We start from the raw sequence: 14,139 nt of genomic DNA on the forward strand, positions 1-14,139 counted from the left end.
TTTCTCTAGTATAAACCCCTTTCTTCCCAAGCCACTACCTTTCTACCCTCCGCTCCCAGTACATCCACTTTATACTATTGAGTTTCTGCACTTTTTCTTTGTACCTTTTTTCACACTATTCCCTCCTCCAGGAGTGTCCTTCCTTTGCTAGCATCTCTAAGTCCTATTCATCATTCAAGGTCCTTGCTCGAATTTCACCAAGGAGCTTCCTAGATTTCTCCAGTAAAATTATTCTCTCCTGTGTCCCCAAGAGGGAAGGAAGAGGATAAGTAAGTGTTTCTTAGGCATGTGATCTATTTCAGGTGCTTTGCATATGTTAATCATGTGAAGTGGGTATTGCCCCATTTTGCTTGATAAAGGTAAGATTCTGAGCGGTTAAGCAGTCTGAATAAAGTCATTAACTAAAGAGTGGTGCTGGGATTCAAATCTAGACAGTCTACCTTCAGAATACAACTTTCCCACCTTCCACATTGGGTCTTTAGTTCAAGGCTTGTAACATCATATTCTCTTGCTTCCTTACGCGGTCCAGAATCTGAAGATTCTCCCTGCCTTATACATACAAGAACTTAGTAAATTGGGGGTGGAGCTAGCAAGGTAGACAGCCTGAAAGAGTCAGATATGGCTGCCTCCTGAAGTGTGGGCTCTCTGGATGGAGTTAAAGGCTGCCAGGCGGACACCACTGTCAAGGATGTTGCACTATATTCACAAAGTTTTAGGATGTTAGAGGTGGAAAGGGTAATTAGGAAATTACCTATCTATTGCTTACAAATACTTTCAGTTGTGGGCCTCTGTTTCAAAGTGGCTATTTATGTATAGCCACTATAAATATATACTTATGTCGAGGAAAAGGGCAATCTGGAGGGATGCCCGCCCTCACAAACATAAACCCGTAAAACTGGAGCCCAGTTTGTTAGACACATAGTCCACCCCCCTTATTTCACAGAGGAGGAGGTACTTTAAGTTCAAGTCTCGTGGTGACCGAGGCTGCCCAGCTGGCTAGGAAGCCAGGACCTAAATTTTGAGTCATTGAACTAGTAGTTGCTATTAGTCATTGAACTAGTAGCATAGTAGTTGCTATGAGAACGACAGATACGAGCAATACCCAATTCCTCCCGCTCAGGAGCCCGCCATTGAGGCTAGTGAAGAACCTAAAGACAATTCAGTAACCCAACCCGCACACACACAACTGGTTTCTAGTGTCCAAACTGACACCTGAGACTGAGAAGGCAAGATCTTGGCCAGTTCCGGGGGCGGGAACTGCATGGGTCTATCCAGGTTGAGAAGCAGCGGGGAAAGGGGTGGTAGGAGACAGGGGTCCGACCAAAGTGGGGCCCAAACCAAGGCCCGGCTTAGTGAACTTGGAAAAGGGGCTGCTCCCCCGGAACGGAGCCGCTCACCACGAGCGTTGGTGACGAATCGGACCACTCCCATTCCTGTTCTGGCTACCGGAGGAAGCCTAGTGACCAGCTGTGCGGAAGGGGCGGGGCCTCGAGGCGGAAACCCTTCCTCCTGCCCAGGTCACGTGGGAGTGGTTGATCCTACGCCCAGGTGAGTACGTCCGGGTCTGCTGTGAGTGGCTCAAGTTTCCGCGCGACCTGGACTCCCACAGCACGTGTGATAATTCCAGACCCAGAAGTGACAGGTTCTATTCTTGGTGTGGAGTTGGACTCAGGAGAAATGCGGGCTGGTTCCAACTAAGTCTGAATTTGGCATCTGACCAGGCTCGGGGTGCAAACCAGAGCAAACCGGTCTTCGCGACCAGAGCCCCTAGGTTGCCCGGCGTCAGGGCTTGGGGTGGGTTGGCGGGTGGCTGCCACCAGGGTCCCATAATCACCCACAGTCTTTTACCCGATTGTCTCTGGCGAGTCCTGTGACAGGAAGCTGTCCAGGAAGCTTCTGAGGCCCTAGGGGACGGACGTACTGAAAGCGGGAGGGGGACAGAGAGTGGGCGCAAGGGAAAGTCCTACGTCCCTTTACTTGGGAGGGGCATTGGGGGTGAACCCCTCTCCTCTTGGCTTGACAGGAAGCATGGCACTCTGGCGGTTATACCAGCGGGCGCTGACTGCTCACCCGTGGAAAGTGCAGGTCCTGACAGCTGGTGAGTGTCCCTCTGGGACCTGAGTGGGACGGGAGTAGGCTAATGTAGAAGGCAGAAGCTTGCCCCACCACACCGCCCTCACTTTTTGCTTCTATTCATCCCGCTTGAAGAGTTGGCTGTCTCTCACCCCAAGCTGTCTTCAGTCTGTTTTGGAAGGTGGGTGCCGTGAAGGAAAGGTATAGGCATAATTGGCCTAGCTGTAAAGGAGGATCTGAAAGTCCTCAAAAAGCCGAGTGGTCATCCCTTCAGGGTAAAGGTATTGCCCTAGGAGGCCTTACCTTAGAAAACTAATCATAACAAATAGTTCCTCTGACATTTTACAGTGTGCGGATCACATTCACACACATTGTCTCACGAGGTCCCCACAAAGGTCTGTGAGCTGGGACTACTTGAGTCCCTGTTAGATCATACACCTACTAAGTGCTGGGGTCAGGATTCTTACCCCACTTTATTATTCTGAGTATTTTTCATTGTGAAATACATCCTAACATACAAAAGAATGAACATATGCCTTGACCAGTGTGGCTCCATTGGTTGGGCACCGGCCTGCAAAGTGCAAGGTCCCCGGTTCTATTCCTGGTCAGGGCACGTGCCTGGGTTGCGGGTTTGGTCTCCAGTCAGGGTGCCTATGAGAGGCAACCAGTTGGTTTCTGTCTTACATCTCTGTTTCTCTCCCTCCTTTCCCTGCTATCTAAAAATAAAGAAAAACCCTTTACAAAAAGACCGATGTATAGTTTTAATAGTATTGAAACTGAATATTCCTGTGTGAGTACCTGACTTTGAGATCTGTTGTGCACCTGTCCCTAGTTCATACCCTCAAGAGATAACCACTTTCCTGAGTTTTGTTTATGTCATTCTTCCGTTTTTCTTATGGTTTTACTGTCTGCATATGTTTCCCCAAACACTACTAATCAAGGGTTTATTTTTACTCCAAATCCAGTCATTGAGTAGCAACCTCACAAAGGTAACCCAGTGACTTACCTGCATTTGTCACTGTTTTCATTTTGTAGATGAGCCGATGTGAGAAGGGATGGCACAGAGACAAGTTAGTTTTATCGGGGGAGGATTGTAAAGGGTGTGACTACTGGGGCTGTGCAAAAATGATCGGGTTGCCAGAGGGTCCTACCTATGTTTAGAGGAAGGGAACTGGGTTCTCGTGAGGACCACGGGCTTTCTGAGAGGAAGGCTGTTGGGAGGGCTGGGCACGCTGGAAGCCAGGGTGGGACTGTGATCCTGTTACTGGAAAAGCCCCGAATCAGCACTGGAACCTTCGTTGGGTGACTGGCCAAAAGGGGGACTCCTTTGCCCCTCCCCGGGCCCTTCTCCAATCTCCTGTGCCCAGCCACCCTATGTCCTGTCCTCTGAGTGTCCGTCAGCCTGCATGACTCACCTGGCTACGTGTGTGGTGACTCATGCTGGACTGTGTGGCTGTGATGGGAACTGACACGCTGGGCCCTTTGCCCAGCCTCAGATTCCCTCAGGGCTCCTCACTGCCAGAGGAAGCTTCCCCCTCATGGCCATCAAGACTAGGGAGGGGAGGATAGTCCTTGTGTTTCCCTACTCAAGGCACCTGCAGCTGACAAGTGCAGGGGTTGGAGCTCCAGGGGGCCCCAGCGCAGATACGCAGCTGAACCGAGATGCTTGTCTCAGTGCTAGGACCCTGTGGCTCCGCAGGCGCAGGCTTCCTGGCCCTGTGCTGACAGCTCAGCTCGGCCCTGAAGCAACCTCTAGGAAGTGCTTTTCTCAGACTGTTCCAAACCTTTCAGACTTTGTCTTCCCTGATGCTCAATGTATTTGAATCAAACTAAAAATAAAGGGAGGAGGTGGACATTGCTCACTGAGCTGTTTTTAGATCCCAGCACAGTAGATCCTAACGGTAATGGGGTAGATCATCACACTGGAAAAGAGAACAGAGACTTCAGACTTGAAGTTAGAAGACCAGGATTTGAATCTCAGAGCCCTATGAGTTAGTAGTGGCCACATGAACAAGTCAATAAACCCCTGAGCCTCAGTGTCCTCCTGTAGAACTTGAGTGCAGTTATTTAACCTCACAGAGTCAGTGTAGGGATTATCTTTGTGAAAAGGCTTTAGAGATTTAAAAATGTTAGGCTCCAGAGGTTGGCCTGGAGTGTTCTATTAGTATTGGCAAACCAGGCACAGCAAGCTATTCTTTTTATAAAGGTGTTTGTTTCACTTGCCATAAATCTGAATGGGAGCCCTGGCCAGGTAGTTCAGTTGGTTAGAGCATTGGCCCAAGATGCCAAAGTTGCAGGTTTGATCCCCAGTCAGGGCACATACAAGAATCAACCAATGGATGCATAAGGGAGTGAAACGACAACAAATAGATATGTCTCTTCTCTCTCTCACAATCTATCAATAAAAAACAATCTGAACATGGCCAACTGTCTTAGCCTTGGTTCTCAGAAGAAGCAGAGCCTGAAGCTTCTGGGTATTTTGGAAGGGAGGAAGGACTCCCGTGGGAGGTAGGGAGTATACATTAGGCAGGCGGACACTGCTTCGGGAGCCTGCCTGCTCCATCCCTTAGAACTGGCCGAGAAGCTCTTTGAAATGCCTCTTAGGGTTACACAGGTGGAGAGTGTTTTCTGCCATCCCACGTTGGTCAAAGGTTTGCCACGTGGGATGTTGACACCCACGTGCTATGAGATTGCACATGCGTAGTCTCTGAGTAAAGTGTCAACGGGGCAGCCCCAGGTGTGGCATAGACCAGAGGCAAGAATCTGTTAGTGGCTAGAGTAAGAGATAAGTGAATCAAGAAGATCTGAGATGGTTCAAAATAAGTGTCTGCTGTGCTCAGTTGGGGCCAAGCCTGAGTCAGTAACAGGGCAGCCTGGAGAAGGTCGACTGTGTTTGGCAGAATTTGAGTCAGCCTTCTTCCATCCTTTCTTGAGGGTCTGTCCAGTCTTCGATGGGCCCAGGGCCCAGCGCCATCCCTCTTAGGCCACCCTGGTCCTGCCGTGGGAGCAGCTGAGCTCCCGCAGCCACTGGTTTCCCTGGAGTCTGAGTTAAGCCAGGACGTAAGGGCTCATTCAGTCCAGCTCGACATTACAGAGAAGGACACCGAGGCAGGGGGGATGGCATGCGCTGAGGTCTCACATCGTCAGTGGCAGAGCTGGCATTGGAACCTAGGGCACTTGCCAGTGCACTGCCCTGCACTTGACACCGCCGGGGGCTCCGAATGCTGAGTGTAGCCGCAGCCGGGCTGGGCTTGGCTTAGGCACCCGACAAGCTACAGAACCCTCCTTTTTGTCTCACCTTCTGGCAGGATATGTCCAGGTCAGGAACGGGGAGGACACTTGGACCAGTTCCGGAGAATGCACTCTCCTCTCTCACTGTGGGGCCTCAGCTTCCTCCGGCCTCTGCCAGACCAAGCCCCCATGCCAGGCAGCTATTAAGTTGTTGGAGACTTCCAGAGGGGGATGAGTCAACAGCACCGCTGGCCCCGTGCCGGTAGCTATACCTGACAGCGTAGGTTTCCTGCGCTCAAGGACGCGCTTTCTGCCCTTCGTTCCAGCTTTCTGCCCCTCAGCCTGTTCTCTTCCATTAACACTTTATCTTCTTGCATCTAAGGCTCTACGCACAAAAGCCAGGAGAGGAACAAAACAGGGGAAGTAGGAAACTTACTCCCACCAGTGCCTAGGAAGAGGATGTAGAAGTTGGGGGGGTGGTTCCTAATTACATCTGGGCTCAGAGGCAGGCTCCCGCCCAGCCCGCCCCCGCTCTGCTGAATCCGGTGGTGAGTGACGGCATGAGAACTGGCACCTACCCAGGGGTATGATGTCACGCCCGCGCCAGCGTCTACTGCTGGGCTCTGCGCCCAGCCTGGCATTGGGGCATCACTGCCCAGCAGCCCCTCACCCCGCCCCGTCAGGCCTCAGGCAGTTTGTCTCTGCAGGCCTCCAGCCCCAGCTGCTGGAAACAGTCCCAGGAAGGGGGAACTGGAGTCCTGGGAGACCCAGACCAACCAAATACGCCTAGGAGGACTCCCAGAGCCTGGGGTGTGGAAGGCGCAGTCAAGAATCTGAATGTCAGCCTTTCCTGCTCAAACAGTCGCTTGGACCAGAAATGCAGGCCTTGCTCTATGCTGGGACCAAAGCCATAGGCCACTGTAGAGCTGCTGAGGCCCGGGGGCCTGGTTATTTGTGGGCAGAGGAGGAACCTCTGGGTCCTGTTCTGCCTGAAGTGGACAGAACTGGCGCGGCTGCAGAGCTACCCACCACCGACTCCTCCTGCTGGTGCCCTTTCCCTCGGCATCTCAGGCTGGATGTGTGTGCGTGGTTGGGGGCCGGAAACCTGTCTTCCTCAAAGGCTGCAGGCTTCCAGGATAATGGGACTAGAAGCTGGGACTTCGGTTTTCATTCGTATTCTGCCTTTAGCGTGTTGTGTGATAGTTGGCTGGCACAAAGAGTGAAAACACGCATCTCTTTTTGTGACTGTTTCTTTCCCAGGAATATTGCTGCTTGCACTCCCCACGAGTGACAAGAAGCAGAGGTGGTCTCACATTCTGGGGAGTAGAAGAGAAGGAGTGCCTCCGATACACAGGCCTCTGGGGCCTGGTTTAGGCAGGAACCCCTGTGAGTAGCAGCCACGGGAGCCTCTCGGCACCCTCTGGCCATGAAGCCCAGGTGTCAGCCTGTTTGGGGAGTTCCCTGGCCTCCTGTTCCGCCTTGAGGGAAGGCCTGGGTGCAGGCCCAAGATCCGCCCCTTACAAAGTCCCACCTCTCTCAAGGACATGAAACAGAAGTGTGACCCCTGCCTCCCAGACCTTTTGTGAGGGTTAAATGTGTGAGAGCCCCCTTTTAAAAAAAAAAGATTTCATTTTAGAGAGAGGGGAAGGGAGGAAGAGAGAAGTGAAGAGAAACGTCTATTGGTTGCTTCTCATACGCACACTGACCCAGGGCTCAACCCACAGCCCAGGCCCTGGGAAGTGCCCTGACTGGGGACCAGCGACCTTTCGCTTTGTGGGGACAGTGCCCAACCAACAAGCCACACCGGCCAGGGCTGCGAGAGCCCTTTGTTTGGTAAACTCAAAACATCTTGCTAAAGTAGAATGTCAAACTGTTAAGTCTTTTCATTTAACAAATGTCTGCCTTTCTGTCCTACCCTCCTGGGACTTCTCAGGGCTGTTCTCCCCCTGGTGTGTGGCCACAGCAGTCCCCTCCACCCCCCCACCCCACCCCCCACTGCCGGAGTGCAGCTGGTGACCCCGAGTCGTCAGGGAGGGGGAGAGGGAGCTAAATGTTAACTGGGGGAGCAAGCCTTCAGTTGCGCTGGTCCTCGTGCCTTGAGTCTGACATGCGGCCTCTGGGCTGGACTTAGGACTAGACTCAGAGTTCTTTATGCCCTTTCCCAGAGTAGTCCCGTGGCTTGGGGCAGCACGTTTGACATTTTTCTTCGGTTTATTTTCTGAGCACCTTCCAGGGGCTCGGTTAGGTGTGGCCGGGATGAGAGAACAAAGATATCTAGGATGCTGCCCTGGTCCCCTGGGAGGCTGTGACCAGCCGTGCTCTGGGGAGAACCTCCACCACTGCGGCGGCTTCAGGGAGAGGAGAGGCAGGGCTGCCCTGGTGGGCGTGCCTGGGGCCCCAGCGCTGCTCCCTGGCTGGCCACGCCCGCAGCGGAGGCCAGCAGCCTAAGTCACCTACGGGTGTCCCAGCCCCAGCTCTCAGCCTCGGGTGTGGCTGCCTCGGACACAGCTGCCCAGGGGCAGGGCTGGGCAGAGCTGCGGGGGAAGCGCAGTGAGTGCGTAGCCAGCACGGACGTCAGAGCCAGCTCCGGGCCAAGGAGAGGGGTTGGCGGATGTGTTTGCCCAGTGCTAATTGAGGGCACAGTGACAGTGGTGGCCGCGGGGCTGGAGGGGGACTCTCATTACTCAGTGAGAGGGACAGGCGAGTCGGAGATCATACGGTCACTCCCCAGCAGCCCTATGTATGAGTGTGTTTGCTAGAAACCATCACGCCACCGTAACTGACGAGGACTCTGTAAACAGTGGCGATTCCGGTCTTGGTTCCTGGGTGTGGGTATCTGACTAGGGCAGCTTAGAGCTGGGGGCCTGCAAGCGAGGGGAGGGGAAGCGGCGCAAGGGCTGGGGGAGACCTGGCTCTACCGGCCGTTGCAGCCCGGCTGGAGATGGCGAGCCTGGAAGCGGTTTACCTGACTCCTTGCTGTGGGGACTCTTCCCAGCTCATCTCCCTAACCGGGACCACCCGTGTTCTAGAAAAAGCGTTATTCTTGCTGTTCTCCACCATTAGAGACCCCAAGATCAAGGTGAAGGACATTGGCCAGGGTCTTGCCTCGGGCTGGGGCAGGGGGAACAGGGTTCCAGATCATTCCACGCATGACCTGTCCTGGTGTGGTGTCCTGGAAAGAAAACTGTCTAGGAAATCAGACCACCGGGTTTTTGCCTTGACTCTGTCACTCACTGGTGGTGTGGGGCTGCAGATTTTTGTTTCCGAGCCTCTGAACTGAGACCATTCCCTAAGTCACCTGGAAGGCCTTCCCAGTGCTGACTGGCCGAGTTCTCAGCCCCCGGCGCCTCTGACTCTCCTCCCTCTAGCTTCAGGTTCGGGTCCTGACTTCCCTTGATTGCGCAGTGCAGAGTTCTCGGGCCCTGGCCTGCTCACGGCTGCTCCTCCCGGTTTCTAACAGGACGCACGTGAGGCGGCACTGCCCTTGGGAGAGGAGAGCTTTGAAGCAGCAGCAGGGGACTGGCCCCTTGCCCCAGAACTGAGCCCTTGGGCCCGGAGTGCCAGAGCCTCATTCAGTCACCAGACTCCTCCCCCTCCTCCGAGTGGCAGCCCCTCCTGGGAGGTGTCCTAACCACACCCTGTACCCTGCACAGGGTCCCTGATGGGCCTGGGTGACATTGTCTCACAGCAGCTGGTGGAGAGGCGAGGTCTGCGGAAACACCAGATTGGTCGGACCCTGACCATGGTCTCCCTGGGCTGTGGCTTTGTGGTAAGTTCTGCCCGCAGCGGGGCTGCCGGCAGATCGGACAGCGGTCCGCTTCCCTGGGCCACTCACACGTCTAAGCCAGCCTGAGGGTGTGCTCGCCCTGGATTGGTGTCTAATGCTTGGGGAAGGCGCTTGGTGACACAGAGCCCGCCTGCTCCCCTCCTGCATCTCTGCCCCCCTCCCCGGGGTTTGCTTTCAGGGCCCTGTGGTCGGAGGCTGGTACAGGGTTCTGGACCGGCTCATCCCTGGCACCACCAAGGTGGATGCTCTGAAGAAGATGTTGTTGGATCAGGTGAGCAGAAGGAAAGGGAAGCTGGGAAGGGAGAGCTGCCCTGGGGGGAGTGGGGCCTAGGCGCTCACGGCGCTTTAATTTCTCTTCCCCAGGGGGGCTTCGCCCCGTGTTTTCTTGGCTGTTTCCTCCCACTGATAGGGGCACTCAATGGACTGTCCGCCAAGGAAAACTGGGCCAAACTCCGGCGGGTGAGCTGGGCAGGTTTGGGGAGGGTCTTGGGCTGCCCAGGGGGATGCCTAGGGGGGTGAGACGGGTGGGCACGCAGGGGGAGTCCCAGGCCCTGGGGGAGAGGGGCCGAGGGAGGTGTGGCGCGGGGGTGCGTTCTTCCCACAGGCCTGCGTGTGAGAGTGGGACTGGGGGTGGAGCTCCTCGGGGGTGCGGGTGTTCATTCGCCCCTTCTCTGTCTCCCCAGGACTACCCTGATGCCCTCGTCACCAACTACTATGTAAGAGCTGGCACCTCTGCTGCCCGCTTCCCTGAGTCCCGGGTGCCCAGGGGTTGGGTTCCTCCCTCACTCCCAGTGTGGGCGGCGGCACGCTCAGGGAGGCGCTCCCCAGTCGTTCCACTTGAGTTGTTTACAGGGTTGGAAGAAGACAGGCAAGGCAGTGAGTCTGGGCTTGGGCGATGGAGGCAGCCCCCCCAACATTAACCTCCTCTCTCTCGTAGCTCTGGCCTGCTGTGCAGCTAGCCAACTTCTACCTGGTTCCCCTTTACTACAGGTATGACAGTCCCCTACCCCACCCTCCAGGGGAGAACCACCTCACGAACAGTTGTAGACGAAGTGATTCTCGCTCTGCCTCGAGCTACTTTGGACACCCCCACCCCCACCCCCAGAACACTCTGCCCTGCTCAGAACCTCTTACTCGCTGCAGAACCTGTCCCAGAGTGTCCGCCCCGACCCGCTTTCATCTTGCTGGGGAGGATCCTGCGCCACAGCCGTCGGCCGAGGCCCTCCTGAGCTCCCCCCGCTTGCTGCAGGGACAGTGCCGCAGCCTAGACTAGACTAGACAGAAGGGTAGGCCGGAGAGCCGTGCAGGTCAGGTTAGTCCACTGCAAAGGACAGTGGTGCCTCGTGCTCCTCGCTCCTTTGCTCGGGAACCCGTGAGGAGGGCTGAAGCCTGGAAGTGCCGAGCAAGCGACGAGTGATGAGGGATCTTCTCCGGCGGGGCGGCGTCGTGAGTCACACCAGTTCTGGCACGTGCGACAAGTCCCAAGCGAGCACTGAGTGCTGGGACATTTTTTTTCTCGTCAAAATGCGACAAGTACAGGGTTGGACAAGTTCTGAAGCTGACGAGTACCAGGTTATGACTATTATTTTGTCCTAATAATGAAGGTGGTTGATGAAACTGCAGTAAAAACTAGTAGAACTCAAAGTGAGTAGTTAAAATTATCGGAGGTGAGGGGCCTTTGGGAACAGGGAAAAATAGGGAACTCTTCGGAAAGGACGTGGTCACGGTGTGCATGAGCAGCAGAGCTAAAAGGAATATAGACATAGGAACCAAGCTTTAAACATCAGGGTTCTTGCAGCAGTCTTTAAAGCAAGGTAACATAAAGAGAGGGAGGTATTTCTTCCCATGGCAGACAGGACATTTTCGAAGATGAGACCTCGGCTGGTACAAGGCGGGCCGATACGTGTATTTAGAGGGAGCCTGCACGGGGGCATGAACCGAGCCGAGCAAGGCCGGAGGACAGCTGAGGGTGTTTCTCGTGGAGGCTTGTGCCCGGGAGGCAGGGCTCTGGGACGACCGCACCCGAGCTCCAGCCGGCCGTCCTCTGGCCTGAGCGGCGCGTCCCTGCACAGGGGGCCGGGGGAAGGAGACGGACGTCTGGATGTTCTCAGAGATAACCCTTCGTTTTCTCTTACACCCCGCTCCCTCTCCCCCTTTGCTTTCTCCTCGTCCATCCTCTTCTTCACAATGACACTCCTGCCCCTTAGGCTGGCGGTCGTCCAGTGTGTGGCTGTCATCTGGAACTCCTACCTGTCCTGGAAGGCACATCGGTTCTAAGCTTGCCTCGTCCCATTGCGCCTGCCGTACAGTGACGCAGCTTGACTCCGGCACGGCCCGACGACCTCCTCGGGACGGGCACATCCGTTTTCATGGGGTTTGGTTGCTGGTCAGAATGGGACCAGTCCTCTGGAATGGCCCGTTTCACTCTAAAGTGTAAACTGACTCCTTTTGAAGTCACTAAAATCTCTGAGATGGCCTTACGCCCACCACGCAGCAGGCATTCCATACGTACTTGTGGAACCATATAGCCTTGGCAGCTTCGGCTTATTCCCATGTCCTGGCAAAGGCTGTTTACCCCCGCTCTTCACGGATGCATTTGTTTCTCTAACCACCCCCCGCCCCAGTGTAGCTCCAGTTCTCTGGGGACCCCCTCGAACTCTGTAGTGGTACTTCCGTAACTATGTTACAAAAATGTAATCTGGAACCTGCTGGGGCAATGAGTGAGACCCAACAGCAAAACACTGAGGAGTCGAAATTTGTGGAGCTGGAAAGAAGCCTGGAGACCACCGAGCCCACTCTTTCGCAGACGAGGACACAGGTCCCCAGAAGTGAGGTGGCCTGTCCCCTCTACAGGTCAGCAGCAGAACAGAAACTTCAACCCACGTCCTGTAGGTTGAACTTTTGTATGGCCCCCAAATTCATACAGTGAGAAACCTAAGGTTTAAGGTGATAGTATTAGGAGGGGGGCCTTTAGGGGTGATTAGGTCACAAGGGCAGAGCCTTCGTGGGGTCAGTACCGTGAGAAAAGATGCCATGTGGGGACACAGCCAGAAAGTGCCATTGATGAGCCAGTGAGCAGGTCCTCACCAGACACGGAGTCTGCTGGCGCTATGATCTTGAACTTCCCGGCCTCCAGAACTGGGAGAAATAAATGTTTGCAAGCCGCCCAGTGTGTGGGGTGTTTTTTGTTGTTACAGAACCTCAAATGGACTAGAACACCATGTTTCCCTTCTACCAAGTGGTCTTAACCCAGAGGTCAAACGTACAGTGATACTGCGGCTGTGATTCCCGGGAGGAAATTACCTTGGCTAAACTGTCACTTTGGTGCAAACTCAGAAGCAGATGGACCAGCTTTTTGTGGTCTGAAAGCACTCTGAGGTCAGAAACCCCCCCCCCCCCTTTTTTTTTTGGTACCCCAGTCAGGCAGCCCTAGAACTTAGATCCTGGGGCTGGAGTAAGACCAAGAACCCTGGCCAGCTCAGCCTGCCCCGGCTGCCTTGGGTGGGCGTTCCGGTGATGGCTGTGCGCCAGCTGTGCTGTGCTGTCCTGGCTGCCTCCGCTTACGGAACCGGGGGCTGGGGCCCCGGGCTGGATGGGTCTGGGCAGCGCGGCGTTCTCCGAGCGCCCGCCGCAGGCCCCTCCGAGGCACGCGGCGGGGTCAGCACCACGGACAGCCCCACCGTCCGGCCTCCCTCTGCCGAGCCAGAGCAGACTGGCGATCCCGCTGGTCTGGTCTGCGGACCGCCCCGGTCCCTGCCGACTGTTCCGAGCCGTGGAGGACTCTCGCGGCTCCGACAGCGATCTGTACGCCCCAGCCTGCCCCTCGCTCGCTTGAGTCCGCTGTCGCTTCCAGCGCAGGCCCCAGAGACGCGCCCCTCGGGGTCTCGCAACCCGCTGGACTCGAGGCCGCGGCCGTCATCGCCCCACAGTCAGTGCCCGCTCCTCGCTGACGTCAGTCGGAGCTGTCCTGGCGCTATATAAGGCTGGCGGCGGTCCCGGGACAGACCCCGTGTTCCCCAAGGCACCCTCAGCCCGCCCCGAGGGACAGACTGGAGCCCCGTCCCGGGCTGTGCAGCCGCTCTTCCCGCAACCCGTGAGTGGCCCCGAGCGCCCGCCCGGCCCCGCAGCGCCGGGACTCCGCACTCCGCTCACCGCCGCACCGGACCGCTGGGGGGAGGGAGGGAAGAGGACAGGGCGGCACAGGACCGGGTAGCGGCTGGGGCTGCAGGGAAGGTTGTGGGCACCCGGCGGCAGCCGAAGGGGAGCGGCGGGGACGCTGGACGTGCGCGGGAAGGGGAACGGCGCCAACGGCGACTGCTCCGAGCGCACCTCACCCTGCGCTCCCCCTGTGTGTCCAGGGCCCGTGGCACCATGAGGCTGGCCGGACGCGCGGCGCTGCTGGCGGCGTTGCTGCTCCTGGCACAGCTGCGCCGGGGGAGCAGCCAGTGGAGCCCGGAGGAGGCGGCGGCCAGGGTCCAGGACCCGAGTCTGCGCTGGAGCCCCGGGGCTCGGAACCAGGGCGGTGGAGCCCGCGCGCTCCTCTTGCTGTTGGCTGAGCGCTTGCCCCGCCGCCCGGGGACAGGCGGATGGGGACCCGGGACCTCAGGCGAGCGGCCGCGACGGGACGACCCTCCACTGTCCATTGACCTCACCTTCCACCTGCTGCGGACCCTGCTGGAGATGGCGCGGACTCAGAGCCAGAGGGAGCGCGCAGAGCAGAACCGCATCCTATTCGACTCGGTGGGCAAGTGACCGGCGGGGCCCGGAAACCTCGACCCCCACCCCCACCCCCACCCCCGGGCTGGCACCTGCTCGGCCGGAACTGATCCAGTCCCGCGGGGCTGGAGCGGCCCGGGAACCCCCTGAACCCTCCCTGCGTTACTAGTTTTTAATAAAAGTGCTGAAGAGCCTTTGGCGTCTGTCGTGGGGCGCGGGGAGCTTTCCACAGCGGGGTGGGAACTCACGGGAAAGTGGGCCTCCCTGGCCGGCGGGAGGGGACCAGTGCTGCAGGAGAACGGCTTGCAACCAGGTGGCTGTGTCCCATCGTC

The 14,139-nt window shown here is 56.7% G+C and overlaps 2 protein-coding genes across 4 annotated transcripts; both read left to right on the forward strand.

The window, feature by feature from the left end:
- Window positions 1–1,507: 1,507 nt before the first annotated feature.
- Window positions 1,508–12,257, forward strand: MPV17 (mitochondrial inner membrane protein MPV17). 3 transcript variants are annotated; one of them, XM_045844699.1, is made up of 8 exons: window positions 1,508–1,548; window positions 2,024–2,098; window positions 8,958–9,073; window positions 9,270–9,362; window positions 9,455–9,550; window positions 9,775–9,807; window positions 10,029–10,081; window positions 11,299–12,257. In XM_045844699.1, the coding sequence occupies exons 2-8, from the start codon at window positions 2,029–2,031 to the stop codon at window positions 11,366–11,368; spliced, it is 531 nt and encodes a 176-aa protein (XP_045700655.1). In that variant the 5' UTR covers window positions 1,508–1,548; window positions 2,024–2,028; the 3' UTR covers window positions 11,369–12,257. The 3 variants fall into 3 exon arrangements, with proteins under 3 accessions (XP_045700655.1, XP_045700656.1, XP_045700654.1); XM_045844700.1 differs by lacking the exon at window positions 1,508–1,548 and adding an exon at window positions 1,559–1,654; XM_045844698.1 differs by lacking the exon at window positions 1,508–1,548 and adding an exon at window positions 1,563–1,642.
- A 38-nt stretch (window positions 12,258–12,295) lies between these two features.
- Window positions 12,296–13,871, forward strand: UCN (urocortin). The gene is made up of 3 exons (XM_045844702.1): window positions 12,296–12,469; window positions 12,950–13,184; window positions 13,450–13,871. Exon 3 carries the CDS (start codon window positions 13,463–13,465, stop codon window positions 13,841–13,843), a length of 381 nt encoding a protein of 126 aa, XP_045700658.1. The 5' UTR covers window positions 12,296–12,469; window positions 12,950–13,184; window positions 13,450–13,462; the 3' UTR covers window positions 13,844–13,871.
- Window positions 13,872–14,139: the final 268 nt, after the last annotated feature.

Source organism: Phyllostomus hastatus, unplaced genomic scaffold, assembly GCF_019186645.2.
Source record: "Phyllostomus hastatus isolate PE091 unplaced genomic scaffold, TTU_PhHast_1.1 phas_contig_402, whole genome shotgun sequence".
Classification (NCBI taxonomy): domain Eukaryota; kingdom Metazoa; phylum Chordata; class Mammalia; order Chiroptera; family Phyllostomidae; genus Phyllostomus; species Phyllostomus hastatus.